At 48.6% G+C, this 26,291-nt stretch overlaps 1 protein-coding gene across 26 annotated transcripts in view; it reads left to right on the forward strand.

The window, feature by feature from the left end:
* The window catches only part of ARAP1 (ArfGAP with RhoGAP domain, ankyrin repeat and PH domain 1), a 145,014-nt gene that overhangs the window by 101,456 nt on the left and 17,267 nt on the right, over positions 1-26,291 (forward strand). For all 26 annotated transcript variants that reach the window (XR_014525153.1, XR_014525154.1, XR_014525155.1 and 23 more), the window contains 10 exons: positions 5,085-5,259; positions 10,796-10,930; positions 12,592-12,727; positions 14,240-14,342; positions 16,205-16,400; positions 19,444-19,489; positions 19,931-20,094; positions 20,971-21,183; positions 24,067-24,172; positions 25,400-25,547. Coding sequence is in view for 22 of the 26 variants with exons in the window: in XM_083499210.1 (XP_083355336.1) it covers positions 5,085-5,259; positions 10,796-10,930; positions 12,592-12,727; positions 14,240-14,342; positions 16,205-16,400; positions 19,444-19,489; positions 19,931-20,094; positions 20,971-21,183; positions 24,067-24,172; positions 25,400-25,547 (1,422 nt within the window). In the remaining 4 variants the exon portion in view is untranslated. The remainder of the gene's footprint in view (positions 1-5,084; positions 5,260-10,795; positions 10,931-12,591; positions 12,728-14,239; positions 14,343-16,204; positions 16,401-19,443; positions 19,490-19,930; positions 20,095-20,970; positions 21,184-24,066; positions 24,173-25,399; positions 25,548-26,291) is intronic.

Below are 26,291 nucleotides of genomic sequence, written 5' to 3' on the forward strand. Positions count from 1 at the left end.
TAAGGGTGGAGAACAGGGGTCAGCAAACGTTTTAGGAGGGGGCTGGTTCACCGCCCCTCAGACCTTGTGGCAGGCCAGACTGTGCGCACGCACGTGGCGGAGGGGGGCTTCTCTCTCCCCCCTCTCCCCCCCAGCCACTCCCCTCCCCCTGCTTTCCTACCTCCTCCGCTGCTTTGCCTGCGGTTGGGTGCCAGCGGTGGTGGCAAAGCCTCTCCTTTTTGGGTCAGCTTTCTCGGGCGCCAGACGTGGGGCCAGCAGGCGCACCAAGCTCCAGCCGAAGCCCCGCGCTGCGCCCCGTCAAGATGCCCACAGCGCGTACATAAATATTTATGTATGCAAGTACGGCGGCAAGGTTATTGATTGCCAAAAATTGGAAAAGCAGCAGCGTCCTAACTAAAACCGACTGGTTATCTAAAATGATGGAATACTTCCATATTGCCGAAGTAACAAGGAGGATAAGAGGAGATAGATAGATAAACTTGATTCGCATTAGCCAACGGCCATGGCAACATAAAACAAGCAATATATACCAAAAAAAAAGACAGCAAAGGGTAAAAAGGGCAGTCCAATGAGCAAGGTTATCGTTCAGATAGCGGCCCTTAATTTCATTGCACCCTCGATAAACCTAGCAACCCTTGCTGTTGTCTGATCATTTTGCTCTGTATAAGAGGAGATATGGTACAAAAAGTGAGTAAGGAGTGGGCTATCTTTAAGGAATCCATCAAAATTTATGTGGGAAAAGTAGGATTCCTGATAGATACTGAGTGAATCCAGAAAATGATTAGAATGAAAGGAGAGTAAAGTTAAGATAGAAGAAGAGATTAAAGAAAGAAAGAAATGCGTTTAAGCTAGTTGGGGGGGGGGGGAAGTAGCGTAACAAGAACGGCTGGAAGTCAAGTCACTTTGTGGGTGTCCGTGTGGGGTAGATGTGTAAGTATGTTGATATGTATAGTATAGGTAGGTATTATAGAGAATAATGTTTTCTGTTATGAAAATAAGGTAGTGTGTTGTGTACGTGTATTGTGTACAGTGGTACCTCAGGTTACATACGCTTCAGGTTACACACGCTTCAGGTTACACACGCTTCAGGTTACAGACTCCACTAACCCAGAAATAGTGCTTCAGGTTAAGAACTTTGCTTCAGGGTGAGAACAGAAATTGTGCTCTGGCAGCACAGTGGCAGCAGGAGGCCCCATTAGCTAAAGTGTTAAGAACAGTTGCAAGTTAAGAACGGACCTCCAGAATGAATTAAGTACTTAACCCGAGGCACCACTGTAATAATAATAAAAAGAGGCTGGCAGGGAAGCGGCGAGTCTGGGGTGCGCCTCAGCGCAAGGGCAGCGAGACTTTGGATTGACAGGCACCAATCAAAGCAAGCTCCCTTTCTCTGCAGGGTGGGGAGGAACCAGGAGGAGGGAGGGAGGAGGCGCCGCTGCAGTGTGTGTGTGTGTGTGTGGGGAAGCTGCCCCCCCCAAAATGCAAAAAAATGGCGCAGCCCAAATGATCATGCCGACCCAAGCAGCGATTCTAGGACCGTCCTCGGGCCGGATCCAGAGGGCAATTGGGCCTGATCTGGCCTTCATTTGCTGATCCCTAGTGTAGAAGGACAGCACCAAGTGAGCATCCTCCAAACGGGGAGCCATCACAGAAAAGGCCCTGTTCTTGTGTTGCTACCTCGGGGAGAAGGCAGGCGAAGAAGTGCCTCTGAAGGTGATATCCGGGTCGGTTCATATGGCAAGAGGTGGTCCTGAGCCGTTTAAAGCCAGTTCCTGGATAGGGAGGGCGAGGGTTAAGAAACTGGGTTCCCCAGGCCTGTGCATCTTGGACCGGCAGGTGGGCAGATGCTGTCATCTGGATAGCAGAAGGGGGGGGCAGGGGGGGGTGGAACTGCCTCCGCTTATGGCTTGCATCTCCTGCGCCAGATCCGGCTCTGGGCGAGACGCCCAGAACGGCGTCCAAGCAACAAGGAAATTTGTGCATAGCTTGTACGAGCTGGGCGAAGAGGAATGAATTGCAGTGTTGTGTCTCGTGGTGCAGAGAGCCTCTGGGCGTGTGCAGAGTGCCGTTCCCTCACCTCCAAAGCTGAGTTTAAACATCTTCTTTTAAAAGAACAACAGCAAGGAAATCCCTACCATTTCTCCCATGGTTATTAGTACAGTACCTCAGGTTAAGTACTTAATTCGTTCCGGAGGTCCGTACTTTACCTGAAACTGTTCTTAAGCTGAAGCACCACTTTAGCTAATGAGGCCTCCTGCTGTTGCCACACCGCCGGAGCACGATTTCTGCTCTCATCCTGAAGCAAAGTTCTTAACCCGAGGTGCTATTTCTGGGTTAGCGGAGTCTGTAACCTGAAGCATCTGTAACCTGAAGCGTCTGTAACCTGAGGTACCACTGCATTAGTATTTTTAGTACAGTGGTGCCTTGCAAGACGAAAAGAATCCGTTCTGTGATTCTCTTCGTCTAGCGGTTTTTTCGTCTTGCGAAGCAAGCCCATTGACGGATTAGCGGATTAGCGCTATTAGCGGCTTTTAGCGGCTTATCTGCTGATCGGATCAGCTGATAAGCGCCTTAGCGGCTTAGAAAAAGGGGGGGGAGGAAAAAAAACCACAGGAACTCGCAAGGCATTGTCGTCTTGCGAAGCAAGCCCATAGGGAAAATTGTCTTGCGAAGCACCTCCAAAACGGAAAACCCTTTCGTTTAGCGGGTTTTCCGTCTTGCGAGGCATTCGTCTTGCGGGGCACCACTGTAGTAGTGTCGCTATTCTTTCTTCTGCAATTGGTTCCCCATTCCCAGAGCAGGGGATAAATGCGTCAATTTCCTCCATAAACCCACCTGTGCAGTTGGTGAGTGCCAGTCCTCAGGGCCTTGCATATGAGCGTTTCTTAAAAGGGGCCCGTATTTCAACAAAACCGCCTGCGTCAGAGGCATCATTCAGAGCATGTCGGGGGCTGGACTAGATGAGCCTCAGGGGTCCCTTCCAACACTGTGATTCTCTGCCTCTAAATGTATGAGGCCGCTTCCTGTGTTCCTGCCATGAGGGTGTGTGCTGAGCCGTTTTATGGCTGTGGAAAACCGGCGCCTCTCCCCTATTTATTTTTTTCTTCGGAAATGTCCTGGCCCCAGAGAGCTGTCAGGAAGCGGTGAAGGAATGCGCGAAAAAAGCTGGAATCGCTTGAACATCCCTTGCAAGCTCAGTCGCTTGACCTGCTGGGATTTTTATACACTTATTATTATTATTATTATTATTATTTATTATACCCTGCTTTGGATTTCCCGCTGATGGGCTTAGTGAGCAAGGCTTCCGGGACGTTTGCTTTCGTGCTCTGGGATGACTGACCTTTTTTATTGCAAATGGACGAGTGTTGGAGGGCGCGAACGGAATTGCTTATTTCAGAGAGAAGGCAAGGAAGATGCAACATGAAATGTGTAGAATTAGGCACAGTGTTGGCAAAGCCTTATTACATGCCAAGGGCATCTTTAGTCCAATTTATTCTTTATTATCGCTTTGGAGCTGCGCCGTGTCTTATGGACTTTAGTTCTTCTGGGCTGGGACACTTGATGCTTTCAACGTTGGATTCTTTGCCTTCCTCCTTTTTGAGACGATCCCACTTCCCCGCTTAATACAGTGGTACCTTGGTTCTCAAACCTAATCCATTCCGGAATCTGTTCCAAAACCAAAGCGTTCCAAAACCAAGGCGCGCTTTCCCATAGAAAGTCATACAAAATGGATTAATCCAGACTTTTAAAAACAACCCCTAAAACAGTAATTTAACATGAATTTTACTATCTAATGAGACCATTGATCCATAAAATGAAAGCAATAATCAATGTACTGCAGTCACACAATCAATAAGTAGCTGAACTGGGTTCCACACAGCCACAAAAACAAAACAAAAAGAGCTGCAAAAACAAAATCGCAAAATAAATAGTGAAAACAGACAGACCTCAGTGTAGCACTCAAATTGGAAGCGTAACACTCAAAACGGAGCCTGTTCGGCTTCCGGAAAAAGTTTGCAAACCGGAACACTTACTTCTGGGTTTGCAGTGTTTGGGTTCTAAGTTGTTTGAGAACGAAGGTACCACTGTAAAGGTAAAGGTGACCATTAGGTCCAGTCGCGGACGACTCTGGGGTTGCGGCGCTCATCTCGCTTTATTGGCCGAGGGAGCCGGTGTACAGCTTCTGGGTCATGGGGCCAGCATGACTAAGCCGCTTTCTGGCGAACCAGAGCAGCGCACGGAAACGCCGTTTACCTTCCCGCCAGAGTGTTACCTATTTATCTACTTGTACTTTGACGTGCTTTCGAACTGCTAGGTTGGCAGGAGCAGGGACCGAGCAATGGGAGCTCACCCCGTCGCAGGGATTCGAACCGCCAACCTTCCGATCGGCAAGTCTTAGACTCTGTGGTTTAACCCACAGCGCCACCTGCGGCCCTTAACCATTGTAAATCAATGCAAACATAAATGAGCCTGGGGATGAGGCACGCCCCCTGCCCTCAGCTGGTGTGGCGGAAGAGTCGCCCTTCGCTTTAAAAAAATGCGAGCTTGGGAGCAGTCCAGAGCTGCGTTCCATGCACTGTTTTTGCAGCTCGTGTGTTGTTTCCCCATGCGGCGCTGGGGGAAGGGAGGCCCACGACTCTCCCCCCTCCCTCCATCCCTCCTCCCATCTGCGCTCCGGCAGAGCCAACTAAGTGGGATCTGACCTTGTGGGATCAGATTGCAGCACTTTCTCCCTCCCTCCCTCCCTCCCGGGGCTTCTCTGCTTCTCATTTGCAGAAAAGCCTAGTCCCCACCCTCCTGGCCAGGGACTCTGGAATGCCACCCGTGGGGTGCCTTGCCTCCTTCCGATAGATAAAAGGCCCGTTGCCTACTCTCCGGCTGAAAACTTCCTTTGTGCAGCCAGCTCCCCTTTGCGGCTGCCTCCCTCGGACGGGTCCTGCCGTCTCAGCCAACGCTGCTTTGAGGATGGTTTGCGGGCACCTGGGCAGAGGTTCGGATGCCCCCCTCGCTCTCCTTCTTCCCTTCCTCCTCTCTCCTCTCTCTCAGGTGCTCCTAACTCTCTCCCCTTGTTGTCCCCCCTCCAACAGGCTCTGTGCGCAGCCGTGACCACCAGTGACCTGGCGGAGACGCTCTCCCTCTTGTTCTGTGGCGCCGAGGTCAACTGCTACACGGGCGACCCCGGCTACCCCTCGCCCATCGCCTTAGCGGAGCAGGCCGGCCAGAGGCTTCAGGTGGAATTTCTGCTGCACAACAAGACCTCTGGTGAGGAGAGGAAAGGGGCAGAGGAATTTGGCCAGAGGGGCTGGAGCGGAGGGTGCGTGCAAGTCGGTGTGCGGATGTTGCAAGCCAAACAGCGAGTGCCTGGGGAAAAGAGGCAGGAGAAAGCAAGGGCGCCGTGTCATCCCGAGTTTTCTGGGCTGGCTCCCGAACCCATTACTCTCCCTGGTGCATTTGGAAGCACAACCCCTCAGTTGTGGGGTGCAAGCAGCAGGTGTCGGCTGATTCAGTGTCCCATAGCCAGGTCAGACTCTAGCCTAGGATCAGGGCCTTGCAGAGCCAGGCAGAGGCCCGGGCCAGGTAGATAATGTGCCCCCCTTTTTTTAACCCTGGGGATAACAGAAGTCTTATAAATAAGTAAGTATATAAATAATTTTTACAAAAGTTATGTTGACAATTTTATTTCAAGGCTTGAACCGGATCGGCATACAAAGACAAATTGGAAAATATAGACATACAGTGGTGCCTCGCAAGACGAAAAGAATCCGTTCTGTGATTCTCTTCGTCTAGCGGTTTTTTCGTCTTGCGAAGCAAGCCCATTGACGGATTAGCGGATTAGCGCTATTAGCGCTATTAGCGGCTTTTAGCGGCTTATCGGCTGATCGGATCTGCTGATAAGCGGCTTAGCGGCTTAGAAAAAGGGGGGGGAGGGGAAAAAACCCGCAGGAACTCGCAAGACATTTTCGTCTTGCGAAGCAAGCCCATAGGAGATTCATTTTGCGAAGCACCTCCAAAACGGAAAACACTTTCGTCTAGCAAGTTTTCCGTCTTGCGAGGCATTCGTCTTGCGGGGCACCACTGTACAATAGTGCTTTTAAAAAATATGCTGACCGCGGCTCCCTTTGGAATCGGAGTCTGGGCCTGCCTAGGATGGTCTGCTCTGACTGGCAGCAGCTGTTGGGGGTGTCGGGCATTGCAAGGGGGTTGGACTACAGGACCTTTAGGGTGCCCTCCAACTTTATATTTCTATGATTCTGTAACTCTGCAGAGGTCTGTGTCCAGCTTTCCGAAGAAGTGAAGTGGGAAAGCAGGGAGGACGTTGACCAGGAAAGACAGTCATTTGGGGGGTGAGGCACCTGGCTGAACCTGCAAAGGGTCTAGACCAGCGGTTCCTAAACTTTATCGATCCACCGCCTCCTTGGGGGTTCCTCCCCAGTGACTGCCACCCGACCTTATCAAAAAAACATTATTCAGAACAGCAGTTTGCACCACCCCCTAAGGAAGATAATAACAAAATAACGTCGAAACTAGTAACCATGAATTGCACATTTATTTTTGCTTGGGGAACCGCAGTATCTGAGCAGGAGACTTCGGACCAGCAGTTTAGCTCTGTACCTTGAAATGCTCCCCCCCCCCCCCCGGAATGGAAGAACAAGGCAGGAGAGAGAGGATCTGCAGAGAGGATCCTGCAAAATCACACTCCTTTGCATCCTCCTCTCCAGCAGTTTTGGGGAAATGAATCGTTCTCCCCCCCCCCCTTTTTTGGAACCTGAAAACAGACCTGAAAATGTGTCGGAGGCATAAAGCGGAATACCTCAGATTTTGCTGGTGTTTAAGGAAAAAACAGCCACCAGCAGGAATCAAAGGTGGCTTCTAGATCAGAAGCATCGCTGCCTCCAGTTTGTGAAGGCAGAACATCGCCCTTTTGGCTAGCAGCCCCTGAGGCTACTCCATGAATTTGTCTTGTCCTTTTTTAAAGCCTTCCAGATTGGAGGCCATCCCTGACTCCTGTGGCAGGGAGTTCCACACTTTCGCCACCTGCTGCGTGAATAACTCCTTCCTTTTCTCTGCCCTAAATCTTCCAACATCCAGCTTTATGGCATGCCCGCAAGTGTTATGAGAGAGGGAGCGAAACCTTTTCTCTCTTTACTTTCTCCACATTATAACTTTCTATCAAGTCGCTTCCTCCTCCTCGCCTTTTCTCTACGCTGAAAAGTCCCAAACGCTGCAACCTTTCCTTGTAGGCATGTTGGTCCCCCCTCTTGATAGTTTCGGGGTCATAAAACCATTGAACTGTAGAGTTGGAAGGAACCTCTAGAGGCATCTAGCCTAGCCCCCGGCAATGGAGGAAGCATCCCTGTTCCGTAGCTTCTCCAGCTCTGCAATACCAGATATTGTAAGAAATGGGGGGTCTTCTTCTGGGAAGTCGAGAAGAAGCTTTGCTGGGAATCCAGACTGCGCAGGGCTCAGAACAAAAGCCCCTCTGCCCCACCGCCAGGACGGCAAAAAACCAAGCCCAAATTTCCAGCTCCCCCCCCCCCCGCCGTAAGTTCTTCTTTCGCCACCTCCCCGGAACGATGCTTCGCTGATTCACTGCTTTTGGCAAGCTCAGCAGAGCCCCGCGCTGACCCTTCCCCGCTCCCCTTCCGCCTCGGCCAAATTTCTCCCCACACCCTTTTCGGTTTTTGGAAAGCCCACGGAGCGAATTACTGGCAGGAAGGGCCAAAAGCCTTGTCTCTGAAGATGGATGAGCCGGTGACTGAGCGGCTTGAAAAACAAAAGGCGGGTGGGCTGGAAAAACAGACAGGCATTGCAAAGCTTTGATGGGTCTTCCCCCGCCCCCCCCAGCACATCTGGTTTGCATCGATTCTCTGGCCCCCACGCCCCTGGGCTGTTTGGCTTGGCGGCTCGGGCCCCTGAAGCAGTCAAAAGCAAGGCCAAGCGAGTTGGGGGGAATAGGAGGCGTCCTGCGCTCTCTGTGTTTTTTACAGGAGGGAGGAAAGGAAGGCAGAATCACAGAATCGTGGAGTTGGAAGGGACCCCAAGGGTCATCCAGTCTAACCCCCTGCAATTCAGGAATCTCAGTGCAAGCATCCATGACAGATGGCCATCCGACCTCTGCTTGAAAACCTCCAAGGACAGAGAGTCCACCACCTCCCAAGGGATATTGTTCCGCTGTCAAATAATAATAATAATAATAATAATAATAATAATAATAATAATAATAATAAATAATTATACCCCGCCTATCTGGCTGAGTTTCCCCAGCCACTCTGGGCGGCTCCCAGTGTTAAAAACATGCCTTGTTTAAATTGACAAGGTCCAACATGGTTTCTTTAAACTAAAATTTGAAGCAAGCTTGCATTTTTAAACTACGCACACTTAAGAAAGGCAGATAGGTAGCCGTGTTGGTCTGCCATAGTCAAAATAAAAAAATTCCTTCCAGTAGGAAAGAGAAGCTGCTGAATTGCAACTCATTACCAAACTTAAAACCATGGAGAGACCTGGTCTGAACAGAGACATTGGATTCTTATCTCATTATACATGACTAAGCCATTTCTCACCTTCTCACCCCTTGCCTTTTGCTGTAAGACCTATTGCAGTCGTTAAGAGTCGTCAACAAGCTCATCTCAGCTATCTGCCAATCACCCATTCCCACCACCCTTCTGAGTAATACCCCTCCCCACCTTCTCACTATATAGAAGGATCTGGCAACTTCTGTTTCAGTGTATTTGAAGAAGTGTGCATGCACACGAAAGCTCATACCAAGAACTAACTTAGTTGGTCTTTAAGGTGCTACTGGAAGGAATTTTTTTATTAAGAAAGGCAGTGTGTGGATGTTGTGGCCAATTTTAAACACAAACCCCTTAAACATTTCTAAAGTGACAAGAGACAGAAGGAGCAGACTCACATACGCTTAACGGACAACACACATAACAGACAACATGTAACATGTAAACATGTATATTTCCATCCTTTAGTTGGTTATGGTTAGGAGCTGGCTCGCTTTCTGTTTGTTTCATTACGCGAAGTTAGTAGGAAGGTCCCACACAAAGTGGTTTTATGAGCCTCCTTGCCTCTTCAAACACCACCAGTTAATCAAACTGGCAGGGCTCACTAGGTACCCCTTTATATATGCATGTGTATTTTATTTTCATTTTCTTTAAAAAAGAGAGCTAAAGGGAAAGGACCCCTTCAAAGGATCTACCCTGAGTGTGGCTGAGGGGACACGCGCCCCTCCCATCTAGTCCAACCCCCGAAATGCAGAGATCAGAGCTAAATAATCAGTGACAAGTGGCCACCCAACCTCTGCTTAAAAGCCTTCGAGGAAGGAGAGCCCACCAGCTCCCGAGGGAGTCCACAATTGAAACAAATATAGCATAGAAAAAGAAAAAGCAAACATACAAAAGAAACCACATTACAAAAGAAGAACAAAGAAATTTAAACACATATCAGTTGAAGAATTCCCTTCATCTACATTGTAAATTGACTTCCTCGAATCCCTCCCTTGTGAATTTCATTGTGTCTGCATATAACAGCTCTCTAAAATCATTCTTCAACTAATTTCCCCCCCAACAATTAACTATCTTCTTTCCAAATCCAACTTACTTACAATCGAATCCTATTTTAATCCTAGGCCTAATTGGTATTTTCAAGTAGCTTCTAGTTATTTCTATTGCAATATTTGGTTAAATAGTCCTTAAATTTCTTCCAATCTTCTTGATATTCCTCTTCTTTCTGGTTGTGGATTCTTCCAGTCAGGTCGGCTAGCTCCAAAAAGTCTAACGTCTTCATCTGCCATTCTTCCACCGTTGGAATTGCTTGGGATTTCCAATTTTTAGCTAACAGCAGTCTTGCCGCTGTAGCGGCGTACAAAAATAATTTAACATCTTTTTGGGGCAAATCCATTCCTATTATTCCAAGTAGAAAGGCCTCTGGTTTCTTAATAAATGTATTTTGCAACATTTCCCCCCAATTCATTATAAATCTTTTCCCAGAAGTCTTTTACCTTGTGGCATGTCCACCACACATGAAAAAAGGCACCGTATTTTTCGTTCTATAAGATGCACCAGACCATAAGACGCACCTAGTTTTTGGAGGAGGAAAACAAGAAAAATATATATTCTGAATCCCAAAAGCCAGAACAGCAAGAGGGATCGCTGTGCAGTGAAAGCAGCGATCCCTCTTGCTGTTCTGGCTTCTGGGATAGCTGCGCAGCCTGCATTCGCTCCATAAGACGCACACACACTTCCCCTTACTTTTTAGGAGGGAAAAAGTGAGTCTTATAGAGCGAAAAATATGGTAGCTTCTTTTTCTCTACATTTCCAACAAATGTTATCATTCATGTGGTAGATCTTTGCCAATTTTACTGGGGTTAAGTACCATCTATACATCATTTTCATGATGTTTTCTTTTAATATAGTACATGCAGTAAACTTGACCCCTTTCTTCCACAACCTTTCCCAATCTTCCAACGTTATATTATGTCCAACATCTCTTGCCCAATCAATCATTACAGATTTAACTTGTTCATCCTTTGTATGCCACTCGAGGGAGTCCAGTGTTGAATGGCTCTTGCCGTCTGAAAGTTCTTCCCAATGTTTTGCTGGAATCTCTTTTGTCATCATTTGAGTTCATAAGTTCTGCTCCTGATCTCTGGAGCAGCCGGAGGCAGGCTTTCTCCATCTTCCATGGGGCAGCCCTTCAGAGATGTGACTCCATCTCCTCTTCTCCAGGCCAAACACTCCCTGCCCTGTTACCCCAGCCTGTCACTCACCCCGTTTCTCTCTTGCCTTGGCAGAGACCCCACAGCTGGACATGGGCACCAACATCGAGAAGCACTACTCCATTATCCTGCCTTCTGTTGCTCACAACGGCTTCCTCTACAAGGCACCCTCCATGGCCAAGCTGGTCCACGAACGGAAATCACGGGAAGGTGAGGCAAGGCAGGGGCGGGGGGTGGAGGCTGCTTTGGAGCACCGAGGCAGATTGGTGCCGATGGCCGGCAGGAAAGCCATCGACTCTCCCTCCCCACACTGCCGCCGCTTGAAAACGCAACCCCGAAACATGGAGCAGAGATCGAAATCACTGACTTCGCTCTCTCATGGACCCCCCAAGATTGGCTGTGCTTTGGGGGAGGTGTGCAGAGCAGCCGAAACTCAGTCTCCCTGAACTTTTAGATTACTACCTTTTTGCAGTGCCGGATTTAAGTCAATCAAAGAAATCACTTGGTGTTTTGTGTGTGTGTGTGTGTGTGTGTGTGTGTGTGTGTTTTAGTAAAAAGAACTAAACAACTTTGGGGTTTGACCCTTGCTGGATTTATGTATAAGCTAAACAAGCTCTAGCTTAGGGCCCCACTCTCTTGGGGGCCCCCAAAAAATTTAAGGGGAAAGAAAAACTGGATGTACATTTCCAAAATATAAGATAAAAAAACAAATAAAATTAAACCTACATACAGCCACAGTGTTGTGTAGGCTCCTATGATGTAAGTAATGGGCCCCGCCTGCTAGCCTGCTCCCTAAAATGTCACTGGTTTGCTCCTTTCTATATATAGGGTGCCTACATTCTGCATGGACGAGCTGTAACAGTTACTTTGCTGAAATACATATTTTGTTATGTGCAAATGGTTTTAGATAGCTATAAGGTCCTTAAATTACCATATACAGTGGTGCCCCGCAAGACGAATGCCTCGCAAGACGGAAAACTCGCTAGACGAAAGGGTTTTCCATTTTGGAGGTGCTTTGCAAAACGAATCTCCTATGGGCTTGCTTCGCAAGACGAAAATGTCTTGCGAATTCCTGCGGTTTTTCCCCCCTTCCCCCCCTTTTTCTAAGCCGCTAAGCCGATTATCAGCTGATCCGATCAGCAGATAAGCCGTTAATAGCGCTAATCCGCTAATCTGTCAATGGGCTTGCTTCGCAAGATGAAAAAACCGCTAGACGAAGAGAATCACAGAACAGATTCTTTTCGTCTTGCGAGGCACCACTGTAGCATATATTCAACACAAAAAACAGAGCCAATTTGTGGCTGACAAAGGAGAGCTGTACATATAAAGAGCCCCATTACCTTCAGTAGCTTAGGGCCTCATCAAACCTTAATCCAGCCCTGCCTTTTTGAGCGAGTTGCTAGACCTCATGGTTCCTGCAGCGTTTCCGAAAGCACAGGGGGGTGGGCTGCTGATAACCTGCCGAAATCTTTCAAGACGGGATGGCAGCTTAAGTGATAAGGGTCGAGCATTAGTCAAGTGGACCCGCCGGGAAAAAATTAATGGGCGTGACCGACTTAGGTCCATTGATTTTGGTGTGTTTACTCTTCGGGCTCTGAAGGCAGGGCACATGTTTTGGCACCTCCGCAGCAGAAAAGTATTTTAATATTGTGTTGGAAGCCGCCCAGAGTGGCTGGGGAAACCCAGCCAGATGGGCAGGGTATAAATAATAAATTATTACTATTATTATTATTATTATTATTATTATTATTATTATTATTATTATTATTATGACTGTTCCTTGCGTTGCCTCGAAATGTGCTCCAGTGATGGGTCTTGTTCTCTCCCTTTCCCCGCTTTTTTGGGTAACGCTTGCCCCCTTCCCCACTTAGAGTTCAGCCGCCGCTGGTGCCGACTCCATGAGGGCATCTTCAGCTACTACGACAACAACACCAGCACTGTGCCGAACGGAGAGATCCGGATGCAGGAGGTGGCCTGCCTGGTGAATAACCCCCCGGAGGCCCACGGGTGAGCGGGACTGCCCCCTTTGTGCACAGGGAGTTAGGGGGACCCCCGGTGTAGGCTGCTTAGTTCATCACCCTAATGAGAAAGTGGGGTTCTGAGCAATGAAACTGGCCGTAATTATTAATATTATTACCGTTATAATCATTCGCTTCATTTATGCCCCGCCTCCCCCCCCCCCGACGGGCTTCCGCCAAGCGACACAGATAAAATGCAAAAGGTCGAAAGCATATAAAGGATCATAGCTAAGAAGCAATTAAACTGTAACAGAACGGAATCCATATAAAAATGATCCCTTGAAATGCAGGTAGATGTGGGAATGTTCAGGGATGCAGGAGAGGATATATTTATTTGATTGTAGCCTTTCCAACTTGTGTTAACAAGTTTCACAATTTAGCAGAGTAACATTCCCCTTTTTAAACTTGCAGCGGATGCGTTTGCTCAGGCTCACTAAAGCCTCTATAATAACTGTCGTGGTATTTTCCCCTTATTCCCTCATAAAAGATAAGTCACGACACAGTCTTCTATAAAAATATAAAAAGAGTTTACTCACTCACATTCTGTTCACAATTGGATCCCAGAAGGCAGACTTAGCTTAGAAAAGTTACATACACCTGGAAACTATCTCATAAGGAGACAGTCCCTTTGCCCTCTCTTGGCTTCCAGCAGATGTTGCTTCTTCGATGCATGTAGTCAAAGAGAGAGAGGTGGCTCCCCTGCCCTGTGCTTTTGTCCTTACCTGCACAGGTGAGGCCATGCCCACCTCTAGTCACATGAGGAGGAAGTCTATCCCAGCCCAGAAGGAAACAGGAAGTTTACCTGCTGGCTGGACAAACATTCCTCCCCATGTGTAAACATGTTCACTCTAGGGATGTTGTACTTGACTGCTCTTCTGTTTCACATCCCACAGTAGTAAAACGACACCACCATAAAAAAACACCTTGGCAAACTATGTTTCCCAGGACTTTGGGGGGAAGTCACGTGCATCAAATGTGGGCTGGATCCTTCTCCAATTAAGTGGAGGGCATCCGTCCTGATTAATTTTCAGAATTTGCCGGGGGCAAGAAACAAGTCAAGGTATCTGCCCATATTACTCAGTGGTCACCTAAAGCCAGAATCCTCTTCTCACAGTGGCCGACCAGGTGGCTATTGTGCGGTGCCTGCAAGCAGGATCCGAACTCAGGACCAACTCTTCCCTCTGGTGGTTTCCAGCAACTGGGACCCAGAAGCATTGCTGCTCCCGACCGTGGAGTAGCCATCACTATCCCTCTCTTCCTGCAAGAATTTGTCCAATCCTCTTTTTAAAGCCGTCTAGGTTTGGCGGCCATTCCTGCCTCCTGTGGCAGGGAGTTCCGCAGTTTGTGCTGCATGAAAAAGGAAAATTTATCTTTCCTGAATCTTCCCCATGTTCAGCTTCCTCGGATGCCGCACAGTTCTAGCATTACACGAGAGGGAGAAGGACTTTCCCCAATCTCCCGCCTCCTCTCCCTGACGTTTCCTCCCTGTCTTTTGCTGTAGGTTCGCCTGCACTTTCGAGGTCTATATAGAAGCGGAGAGGCTCTACCTCTTTGGACTGGACTGTCCCGAGGCCATCCGGGAGTGGGTCAAATGCATCGGAAAGGTGAGAGTGTCCGGCAGGTACTTCTCCAGCTCTGGGAAACTCGAATCCCGGCTTGTGGGGGCTTGGCATCTTCTGGGGTGGGGCTAGAAAGCACCCCTCTGCAATGCTCCCTTCCTGCACCGCAATGTGGGTCTTGCAGAGCGAATTCCACCCCCCTGCCAGCTGTGCGGTTGGTTCTTCCTGAGCTTGGTTGCTTTTCCATTGCCATTTAATTTTGTTTGCCTTTCAAAAAAAATGTAACCAATTCACATGAAATTGAATACAGTGGTGCCTTGGTTCTCAAACTTAGTCCGTTCTGGAAGTCCGTTCCAAAACCAAAGCGTTCCAAAACCAAGGCACACTTTCCCATAGAAAGGAATGCGATCCAGACTTTTAGAAACGACCCCTGAAACAGCAATTTAACATGAATTTTACTATCTAACGAGACCATGGATGCATAAAATGAAAGCAATAAGCAATGTGCTGAAGTCACACAATCAGTCAATCGGTAACTGAACTGGGTTCCACACAGTCACAAAAACAAAACAAAAAGAGTCACAAAAACTTGAAATAAATAGCAAAAACAGACAGACCTCAGCGTAACACTCAAAATGGAAGTGTGGCACTCAGGTCGGAAGCATATCTAACGAGACCATTGATCCATAAAATGAAAGCGATAATCAATGTACTGTACTAAAAAATAAATGAGACAGTATTGTAGATGATAAAAATTAAAATTATTATTTTTTCCTTACCTGCACTGATGATAGTCATTGTTTGGATGGGGGGCTTTTATCCATTTCTGCAGTCACGCAATCAATCAATCAATCAGTAGCTGAACTGGGCTCCACACAGACACAGAAACAAATTAACTGAAAAAGCCACAAAAGCGCAAAATAAATAGCAAAAACAAAAGTGCCAAACTTAATCCGTTCTGGAAGTCCATTTGACTTCCGAAATAGCTGACAGCCGTATCGGACGTTCGGCTTCCAAAAACGGCTTGAAAACTGGAACACTTACTTCCAGGTTTTTGGCGTTTGGGAACCAAGGCGTTTGAGAACCAAGGTACCACTGTACTGGTTTAAAAGTTGACTTCCCCGGCCCCTCCCATGATATTTTTCTTCCTTATGATTAATTCCCACCCCCCTTCTTCATTTTTCATTGGCTGCACATATAGTCATACCTGGGTTACAGACGCTTCAGGTTGCATTTTTTTGGGTTACAGACGCGCCGAAACCCGAAAGTACTGGAACAGGTCACTTCCGGGGGTCACGCATGCACAAATCGTGCTTTGCACATGCGCAGAAGCGCCGAATCGCAATCCACGCATGCACATGTGCAGACACGCCACTGCGGGTTGCGGATGCTGTGGGTTGTGAATGTGAATCCCGCACGGATCATGTTCCCAACCTGAGCGTCCACTGCATTCCAGTTCCTGCTTCGTTTAACGATCACCTGTTCCCAAAACAGGGACGCAGGTGGCACTGTGAGTTAAACCACAGAGCCTAGGACTTGCCGATCAGAAGGTCGGCAGTTCGAATCCCCGTGACGGGGTGAGCTCCCGTTGCTCGGTCCCTGCTCCTGCCAACCTAGCAGTGCAAAAGCACTTCAAAGTGCAAGTAGATGAATAGGTACCGCTCTGGCGGGAAGGTAAACGGCGTTTCCGTGCGTTGCTCTGGTTCGCCAGAAGCGGCTTAGTCATGCTGGCCACATGACCCGGAAGCTGTACGCCGGCTCCCTCGGCCAATAAAGCGAGATGAGCGCCGCAACCCCAGAGTCGTCCACGACTGGACCTGATGGTCAGGGGTCCCTTCACCTTTACTATTCCCAAAACGTGGTGTTTTCACTTTTTCACTTTGCCTGCCGGTTGTGTTTCCTTCCAGTCCTTCGTCCCCCCGGGTGCCGACGGCTTGCTTTCCCACGACTTTGAGCGCCTCGGGCGGCTGCAGTACAAAGGCGGCCTAAACCTGGAGCGGGCCAAGGAGGGCTGGTTTGCGCTGGCGCAGGGCACCCTCTACGCCTACCTGGAAGGCAGCGAGAAGGAGGAGGCCGTGCACCTGCGGAAGCTGCAGGAGCTCTGTGAGTACCCGGGGGCAGCGGGGCAGGGAAATGCCAGGGGGCCAGGCTTTCCCAGGGATCCCAGCAGAACCCCCTCCTCTTGGGCAGAACAAATCCTCAAAGCAGTTCTCCATCTCCACCCAGTCGTCCTTTCTTTTCTTTCCTTTTTTTTATAAAATATTTATTAAAGTTTCAGAAAAAGGAATTACATAAAAACAAAAAAATACAAGAGTAAAAGACAAAAAGAAAAATACAAGAAAAATACAGAATAAATACACTTACAGAAAAAAAGAAAGAGAAAAGTCAACCTTTCCATATCTTACATTCATGTCCTTGTTTCCCTGACCTCCTCATACCTCCCTTTTTTGTATTCCAATTCAATTAATTAATTCAGCAATTTCTTTCCCTCCTTATTATCCTGATCTTTGATCTTAATATATTATAACATTAAATTTTTACCCATTTAAAAATCCAATTTTTCCATATTCTTTTCTATCATTACAGCTAGAAACCGCTTAACTTCAATCAAGCATCATTCTAACATTCATTAATTTTGCAATACTTCTGTAAATAGTCTTTAAATTTCTTCCAATCTTCTTCCACCGACTCTTCTCCCTGGTCTTGGATTCTACCAGTCATTTCCGCCAATTCCATGTAAAAAAGCACGTCCTTTCCCCTAATATACCCCGCTGGGTGCTCTGAACCAGGAGTTATCTGTGCCTCACATGTGCCCACCGTACTGCTCTGATGGCAGGCAGACAGTTTCCAGATTTGTAAGAACCCAATTATTCACTCTGGAACTCCCTGCCTATTGATACCATGCAGGTGCCTTCGCTGTCCCCTTTTAGGCTGAAAGCATTTTCTGCTTGGGTTTCGACCCTGATGCCCCGTTTAATCTCTTTGCTGTTGTTCTTTTCACTTTTTGAAGTCTTAAACCATGTGTAGGCAACCTAAGGCCCGGGGGCCGGATCATGCCAAATTGCCTTCTAAATCCAGCCCGTGGACAGTCTGGGAATCAGCGTGTTTTTACCTGAGTAGAATGTGTCCTTTTATTTAAAATGCATCTCTGGGTTACAGTGGTGCCTCGCAAGACGAAAAGAATCCGTTCTGTGATTCTCTTCGTCTAGCGGTTTTTTCGTCTTGCAAAGCAAGCCCATTGAAGGATTAGCGGATTAGCGCTATCAGCGCTATTAGAGGCTTTTAGAGGCTTTTAGCGGCTTATCTGCTGATCGGATCAGCTGATAAGCGGCTTAGCGCTATTAGCGCTATTAGCGGCTTATCTGCTGATCGGATCAGCTGATAAGAGGCTTAGCGCTATTAGCGCTATTAGCGGCTTATCTGCTGATCGGATCAGCTGATAAGCGGCTTAGCGGCTTAGAAAAAGGGGGGGAAAGGAAAAAACCCCCGCAGGAACTCGCAAGACATTTTCGTCTTGCGAAGCAAGCCCATAGGAGATTCGTTTTGCGAAGCACCTCCAAAACGGAAAACTCTTTCGTCTAGCGAGTTTTCCGTCTTGCGAGGCATTCGTCTTGCGGGGCACCACTGTATTTGTGGGACATAGGAATTTCTTCATTTCCCCCCTCAAAATATAGTCCGCCCCCCCCCACAAGATCTGAGGGACAGTGGACTAGCCGCCTGCTGAAAAAGTTTGCTGACCACTGTCTTAAATGATTGTTGATTTTTCTCGTGGGGTGCGGGCGTCCCCCGCTCCCTCGCCAACCGAAGCTCGTTGACTTGCCAACCCTCTAAACTGGCTTTCCCCTACCTGAGGCCTTCAAGATATTTTGGACCGCAACTGCCATCACCCGCCGCGTCCGACACAGCAGTGCCGCCATCTTCCTATGGCGTCGGGCAGCTGTGCTGGCGCTGGGAGTTGTAGTCCAAGAAACCTGGCAGGCACCAGGTTGGCAAGGAATGCCTTGAGAGAGGAACAAACTCTTTATTGTCCAAAGCACACTTACATGTTGGGAAAAGGCACGTCTTATTATTATTATTATTATTATTATTATTATTACCCCACCCACCTGGCTGGGTTCCCCTGCCACTCTGAGCGCCTTCCAACAGAATATTAAACACACAATAAAACATCACACATTAAAAGCTTCCCTAAACAGGGCTGCCTTCAGGTGTCTTCTAAAAGTCTGATAGTTCAGCCCGGACACTGAGGTCCAGTGCTGAGGGCCTTCTGGCGGTTCCCTCACTGCGAGAAGTAAGGTCACAGGGAACCAGGCAGAGGGCCTTCTCGGTAGTGGTGCCTGCCCTGTGGAACGCCCTCCCACCAGATGCCAAAGCAATAAACAACTATTTTACTTTTAAAAGTCATCTGAAGGCAGCCCTCTTTAGGGAAGTTTTTAATGTTTGATGCTGTACTGTTTTTAATATTCAGTTGGAAGCCGCCCAGAGTGGCTGGGGAAACTCAGCCAGATGGGCAGGGTATAAATAATAAATTATTATTATTATTATTTACCTTTACCTTTGTACAGATTATTCATTAGCCACACCCTCCCAATGCCTCATTTTCTGAAAACAAAGTCCAACATCAAAGAAGGTCCCCAGCACTATCACTTCCTCCCAACTAACTGATTAGGACATTAAAGGCTGTTCTTCATCCCATCATGTATCATTTCCGGGGTGCGCACTGTCCTGCGCTATCTCTGCAGCTTTCTTATGGCACCTGGAAGCGTAGATTTGATCCAAGGTGGGAAGAGTGCGTCCAATTATTCTCTCCGCAGTCTTTACAACCTTCGACAGCATTGTTTTTCCCCTGAACGTGCAGCTCCCAAACCACACACAGAGACCATAACTCTCCACAGTACAATGGACTCTTGACTCTCCACCAGCCTGACCTCTCTTCCTCTTGCACCTGTTCTTTGCTCTGCAGTCCTGCAGCATCGCCTGCCCTCTTCTCCTGGCTGTCACAGGTTCCTCCACATCACCGAGCCCCACATCTTCCAAGCCCACGTCTCCCAATGCCCATGAGGCAGTCTTCTTTCCAGTCCCTGACACCACTCAAACCAATGGCAGGTTGCATCCCTAAGCATTAATGCCGGTTTTTGCCTTACAGCCATCCAGGGAGACAATGAAGTTCTTGTGCTGGTGGAGAGGAGAAGGTAAATGGTTTTTTTTGGGGTGGGTGGGATGGGACGGAACCTGGGATGGGATGAAAATTGAAAAGCAAGCCTTATGTTACCAGATCTTCTGTTCCTCCACTCCCCACGTTATTTCCTTTTGCACATTTGTTATAAAATGTTTTGCCTCCTGCCCTGCCAAAATCCAGGCGACTTCCAAAGTACGTTGAAACGTCTGATGATTACTTTGCAGCCTAGCAGAACATGCCAGGTATTAAATAAAATAAAATAGAAATGATAAAAGACCTGCGGAGATCACGTGGTCCAGCCCAGTGGTGGAGTTTGGGTTGTCAAATTTCAGCAGCGCCCTGGGCGGCACGAGAATTCGGGACACGGTGGGACCGCGCCTCTTGCGCCACCTTAAAAATGAAGGGAATCTTTTTATACGTCTTTCACACTCAGTTTCTGATGTACCTCCCCCAGGACGCTCTACATCCAAGGCGAGAGGAAACTGGACTTCCTGGGTTGGGTCAACGCCATCCAAAAGGCAGCTGGAAGCTCGGGAGATACCTTGTCCGAACAGCAGCTCACAGACACAGATGTGCCCATCATTGTGGACCGATGCATCGATTACATCACGCAGTGCGGTACGTTGGGTTTGTGTGCAGAGGAAACACTCAGTCTTGAATCCTTCTAGGTGACCTTGGGCCAGTCCCCCTCTCTCAGCCTAACCTACCTCAGGGTGAAATTGGAGTGTGTTGGGGAGAGAACTGTGTGTTCCACCGTGAGCTCCTTGCTGGCCACATAACCTGGAAAGCTGTCTGTGCACAAACGCCGGCTCCCTCAGCCTGAAAGCAAGATGGGCGCCGCAACCCTGTAGTTGCTTTTGACTGGACTTAACCATCCAGGAGTCCCTTACCTTTTACCTTTACCTTGATAGGGATGCGGGTGGTGCTGTGGTCTAAACCATTGAGCCTCTTGGGCTTGCCGATCAGAAGGTCGGCGGTTCGAATCCCCATGACAGGATGAGCTCCTGTTGCTCTGTCCCAGCTCCTGCCAACCTAGCAGTTCGAAAGCACGTCAACTGCAAGTAGATAAATCGGTACTGCTGCGGCAGGAAGGTGAACGGCGTTTCCGTGCACTCTGGTTCCTGTCATGGTGTCCTGTTGCACTAGAAGCGCTTTAGTCCTGCTGGCCACATGACCCAGAAAGCTGTCTGTGGACAAACGCCGACTCCCTTGGCCTGGAAGCGCCGGAACCCCATAGTCACCTTTGACTTAACCATCAGTTGATCATTCGGGATCTTCAAAGCTTTTTTCAGCCCGAACATCACAGCGACCGATGCCAACAGACCAGCACACTTAGGGATCCGCAGAGTCTTCGTAGCTTGCGCAACAGACCTCAGCAACTCAGCATTTTGGCTAATCTACTTTATTTACATATAAACACACACGGAGCACTGCAACATGGCTCCCTCTCTCTCTAGCATCAGACAGCAATTATTATTATTATTATTTCCCCAGGGCTGACCTCGGAAGGAATCTATCGGAAGAGCGGACAGAACTCCAAGACGACGGGCCTCTTGGAGATCCTCCGCAAGGACGCCCGCAGGGTCCGGCTCAAGGAAGGGGAGCACCAGGTGGACGACGTGGCCAACACCCTCAAGAGATTCTTCCGGGATGTGGAAGACGGGCTCTTCACCAAAGATTCCTCCCCGGCCTGGCTGAAGGCAACAGGTAAAGGTTGGTGCACGATGGCCTTCGCTCCCAGATTCAACCTCCGAGGAAGGCGTCTGCCCCTTGAACCTCGTTGACATCTACACGGCAGCCACAGAAGCGCCGCTCCGTTGTTAAACTGTGGAACCTCCTCCCACAGGAGACAGCGACGGCCACCAACTTGGGCAGCTTTTATTTTTTATATACCGTATTTTTCGCCCTATAGGACGCACTTTTTCCCCTCCAAAAATGAAGGGGAAATGTGTGTGCGTCCTAAGGGGCGAATGCAGGCTTTCGCTGAAGCCTGGAGAGCGAGAGGGGTCGGTGCGCACCAATCCCTCTCGCTCTCCAGGCTTTAGGAGAGCCCCAGCCCCACAAGGTTGGGGGACAGAGGGAGGCGGAACGCCGCCATCCCACTGTCTCCCAAAGTGGTTTGGAGGCTGGCGGCGGGGAGACCCCGCCGCCAGCCCCGCAAGCTCCGGGGACAGTGGGGAGGCACAGCGCGTCTCCCCGCTGTCCCCGGACCTGATCTGAAGGCGGGCGACGGGGAGAAGAGCGCTTCTCCCCGCTGCCGGCCCCACAAGCGCCTGGGGGGGGGGAAATAATTTTTTTCCCCTTTATTTCCCCCCCCAAAAAACTTGATGCGTCCTATGGGCCGGTGCGTCCTATGGGGCGAAAAATACGGTATATACATTTTTATTAGATTTTTAACATATCATTTTCTACAATACTTAAACACACATTAACACCTTATACAGTGTTTTTTGACTTCCATCTATCACATCTGTTTTTAATGCTCAAAGCGCATGCTGCATCTCAGAGCAGACGGTCCCTCCTTAAAGAAACACACACCTATTTTGGGGGCCAGAGTTATTTCTCTTGGAAACAGCTCAGGGTGCTTTTTAGCTATGAAAAAACGCCCCTCCTGCTTTCTTAAATCCTGGGATCTCTGACTTCTCATGGGAATAATACAGTGCAGACAAATCACTTTTGCGCCCCCTGCTGGTTCAGGGGGGCGTTGTTGTCTTCTTGCAACAGGACTGAAAATGTACATTAGAAAATTAATTATACTACTTTGCCTTCTCAGCTATGGGACACCTGAAACTCAGGTTAGGCTGTCGGGGACATTCTGGCCCTGGTTAATGGTTTTATTGTCTGGCTTTTATATTTTATTGCTATAAACCACACACACAAGAAGAGCTTGCTTTTGTTGTTGTTGTTGTTTAGTCGTTTAGTCGTGTCCAACACTTCGTGACCCCATGGACCAGATCACGCCAGGCACTCCTGTCTTTCACTGCCTCCCGCAGTTTGGTCAAACTCATGCTGGTCGCTTCGAGAACACTGTCCCACCATCTCGTCCTCTGTCGTCCCCTTCTCCTTGTGTCCTCCATCTTTCCCAACATCAGGGTCTTTTCCAGGGAGTCTTCTCTTCTCATGAGGAGGCCAAAGTCTTGGAGCCTCAGCTTCAGGATCTGTCCTTCCAGTGAGCACTCAGGGCTGATTTCCTTCAGAATGGAGAGGTTTGATCTTCTTGCAGTCCATGGGACTCTCCAGAGTCTCCTCCAGCACCAGAATTCAGAAGCATCCATTCTTCGGCGATCAGCCTTCTTTGTGGTCCAGCCTTCACTTCCATACATCACTACTGGGAAAACCAGAGCTTGAACTATACGGACCTTTGTTGGCAAGGTGATGTCTCTGCTTTTTAAGATGCTGTCTGGATCAGGAGAATGACCCATATAGTCTACCATTCTATGATTATGAAATCCAGCTATATGCTGTAGGCTAAGGTCAGTTGATCTATCTTGCCTGGAATGCAGAATCAGGCGATCTTTCAAGACCTGGGAGAAACAGCAGTCTTGCAGCTCAGTTGGTAGAGCATGCAACTCTTAACTGCAGGGTCATGAGTTCGAGTCTCACATTGGGCAAAAGATTCATCTGTTGCAGGGGGTTGGACTAAATGACCCTTTGGGGTCCCTTCCAACTCTACAATCCTGTGTTTCTATGATACGTAGCTGCATCCTTTATACCGGCTGCTCCCACACCACTCACGGCTATTGGGCACAGTTTCCTATGGAGGATGTTGCTGTTCATCATTTCTGGCTTAGGTAGGATATCAGAAAAGGGAGCTGGCTGGACCTTTGCCCTGGCTAGGTGCCTTCTGCATCTGGAGCTGTTCCTGGCTCCAGGTTTTCCTGCCCTGCCTGAACGGAGCTGGTCTTGAAGGATGTTCCTTTGCAGAGACTTTCCATCCCAAAGCACCACTGCTCCCTTCCAGCACAATGTTGGGAGACGCTCGCCACAACATCTCTGTCCCTGCCAGAATCCTGCTCATGGCTTTGAATCTCTCTCTCTCTCTCTCTTTTAAATTTTATTTATTCTTTTTCAGGTTTTTACATTTCACTAATTTTACAATCATTTTCACATTCCAAAACTTGACTTCCTTTCCCCCTCATTCTGTGGTTCCTTCATTTTATTTTTAATACCTTCGGCATATCCAAATTAACTTAATTTGCTCCTTTATTCATCTACTTTAAATATACAGTCGTACCTCTACTTACATATCCTTCTGGATACGGAATCTTCGGGTTACGGCCACGGCAAACCGGAAGTATATACTTCCTGGTTTTGCCGCGCGCACATGCGCAGAAGCACTCAATTGCACCTCGCGCATGTGCAGAAGCACGCCTCTATTTACGTAATTTTTGGGGTGCAAACGGACCCCCAGAACGAATTAAGTTCGTATCCGGAGGGTCCACTCTTATAAAACTGCCGGTTATTACAATAATCCCACCAATGTTCTGATCTGTTTACAGTTTATCTGTAAATATTCAGTAAGCCATTTCCATTCTTTTATTACAAGTTTGCTATCTTGATTTCTTATTTGTGTCTCTCTCGCCATTCCAGCCATCGAGGACGACAAGGAGAAGGTCAGCCGCTATCGGAAGCTCCTCAGCAGCCTCCCCGCGGTCAACAGAGCCACGGTGAAAGCGCTCATCAATCACCTGTACAGGTGAGAAGGGCGTCGCAGGTCTCAGGCCACCCTTCTGCCTAGGCCACCTGCCTTGGCTGGACCCACCTTTGCACCCTCTATTTGGCCAGAGAGGGGTGCTTGGACGCAGAAGTCCCTGGTGGGTGGGTGGCTGCAAGGGAGCAAAGCCAAGAGTCACCTGGGTTGCCACACCCAGGCCTGCCTCTGACGGATGTCAGTCAGACATCATCCCCCCCTTGGTTGTCACCCGTGGGAAGCCATTCCATCCGGCTACATCAGCAGGAGAAAAAGGACTCAGGCGGCCCATTTCACACTTTGCTGGAGGCTCCTGCCTCTGAACTGGGCCAGCTGGTCATTATAGGAGCAATAGGTTAGAAATGGGCACCTGAGTTTTGCTTTTTCCTCTTCCCTCCCCATCCCTTTCCCCTTCTGTGTCGTGGGTGTTGTGGTTTTTTTTTTTGGGGGGGGGGGAGAAGTTAAGCTGCTCTGGGAGCCTTTTTGGCTGAAGAGTGTGGGACAAGCCCTGCAAATAAATACAGGCAGCCCACCCCCCATATTTACACGGGGGTTACTTTCTGAGGTACCATGCGCATAAGTGAAAATGTGTATAATTGAAACCCGTTGAAATAGCCTGCAAACACCCCAGTCTGCCCCTGTTTTGCCAATTTAGTGAGGTTTCAGGGACTTCTTTATGAAGTTTCTGGGTCATCTCATGCACATATTGATCGCATGTAAATGGGGGTGGGGGTGGGACGAGGAGGGCCCTGCCTGCAAATAAATATTAAAATAAATTGCCCCTTCAATAAACTAAACAAATCACACAAACAAACAAACAAATAAACAACAAACCAACCAAATATATGGTCCGAAAAAATAACTAAAGAATAAGTCAAGTAAGTTGCATAAATAATAAAATAAGTACCCCCCGGATAAACAAATAATAAAAGAAATAAACCCTCCAAACAAACAAACAAACAAGCAATGAACTAAATAAATCCTCCAAATAAATAAATATTAATATAAATAAATACTTCAAATAAATGAATAATAGAATAAAAAATAAATCCAAATAATAAAATAAAACAAATTACACCCCCCACACAATAAATCGATAGATATTCCCACCCCCTAGCCTAAGGCGTCATCCCCCTACAGGGTCAGCCCCTTTGAGGCTCTTCTCTCTCGCTGGACGGAGAGCGGGAAAGCCCCCCCCCCCGTTTCCCAGCGGCCGCTTTGCCTCCCACGCAGGGTCCAGTGCTTCTCGGACATGAACCAGATGACCACACACAACCTGGCCATTGTCTTTGGGCCGACGCTCTTCCAGACGGACGGCAAGGACTACAAAGCGGGGCGCGTGGTGGAGGACCTCATACGCTGCTACGTGGACATTTTCAGCGTACGTTTGGCTGGGGGGGGAGACGCCTCGCCCTCTGGGGTGAGAGGGAGGCCAGGCTGGAGCAGGCTCAGGGGTGGGACTGCCGGTGGGACATGCGCCCCCCGCCTGTCACTCGGCAGGGATGGGAATAGGCACAGAGGTCTCTCAGTGGCTTCGTTTCAACACTCCCTTCCCTCTTTCTTTAAAAAAAAAAAAAAAAAAAAAGCACGGTCTGCTTTTCGCCCCTGGGCAATTTGGCTCCAGGGACCAAGCATTCACTTCATAAGACACACAGAGATTTCCCCTTACTTTTTAGGAGGAAAAAAGTGCGTCTTATGGAGCGAAAAATATGGTGGTTTGAACGAATGGAACCCATAGTTTGAATGAATGGAACCCATAGTTTGAATGAATGGAACCCATAGTTTGAATGAATGGAACCCATAGTTTGAATGAATCTCACAGGGGGGCACAGGCTTAGGGGCCCTTTGGTCAACTTCAGGGGGTTCCCCTCACATTCTTAGGACATGCTCCTCCTCTCAAGCCCCAGGGCCAAGGCAGGCCCCCCAGCTCCCATTCCTTCTCTGGTCCTGAGGGGGTTGAGTGCCTCGCCTTAAATGCAAAGAGGTTTCTTGCCCAGCACTCTGGAGGGCATCCGCTGAACTCTCAAGTGCTTCCCCCCTCTGCTTCTGCCTCAAGAGACAACAGAAAAGTGTGCCATCGGGGGCAAAGCCAAGTGGTTGGAGAGTCCGATGTGGGAGAGACATG

This window comes from Podarcis liolepis (genome assembly GCF_965112155.1).
Source record: "Podarcis liolepis genome assembly, chromosome: 4".
Lineage (NCBI taxonomy): Eukaryota > Metazoa > Chordata > Lepidosauria > Squamata > Lacertidae > Podarcis > Podarcis liolepis.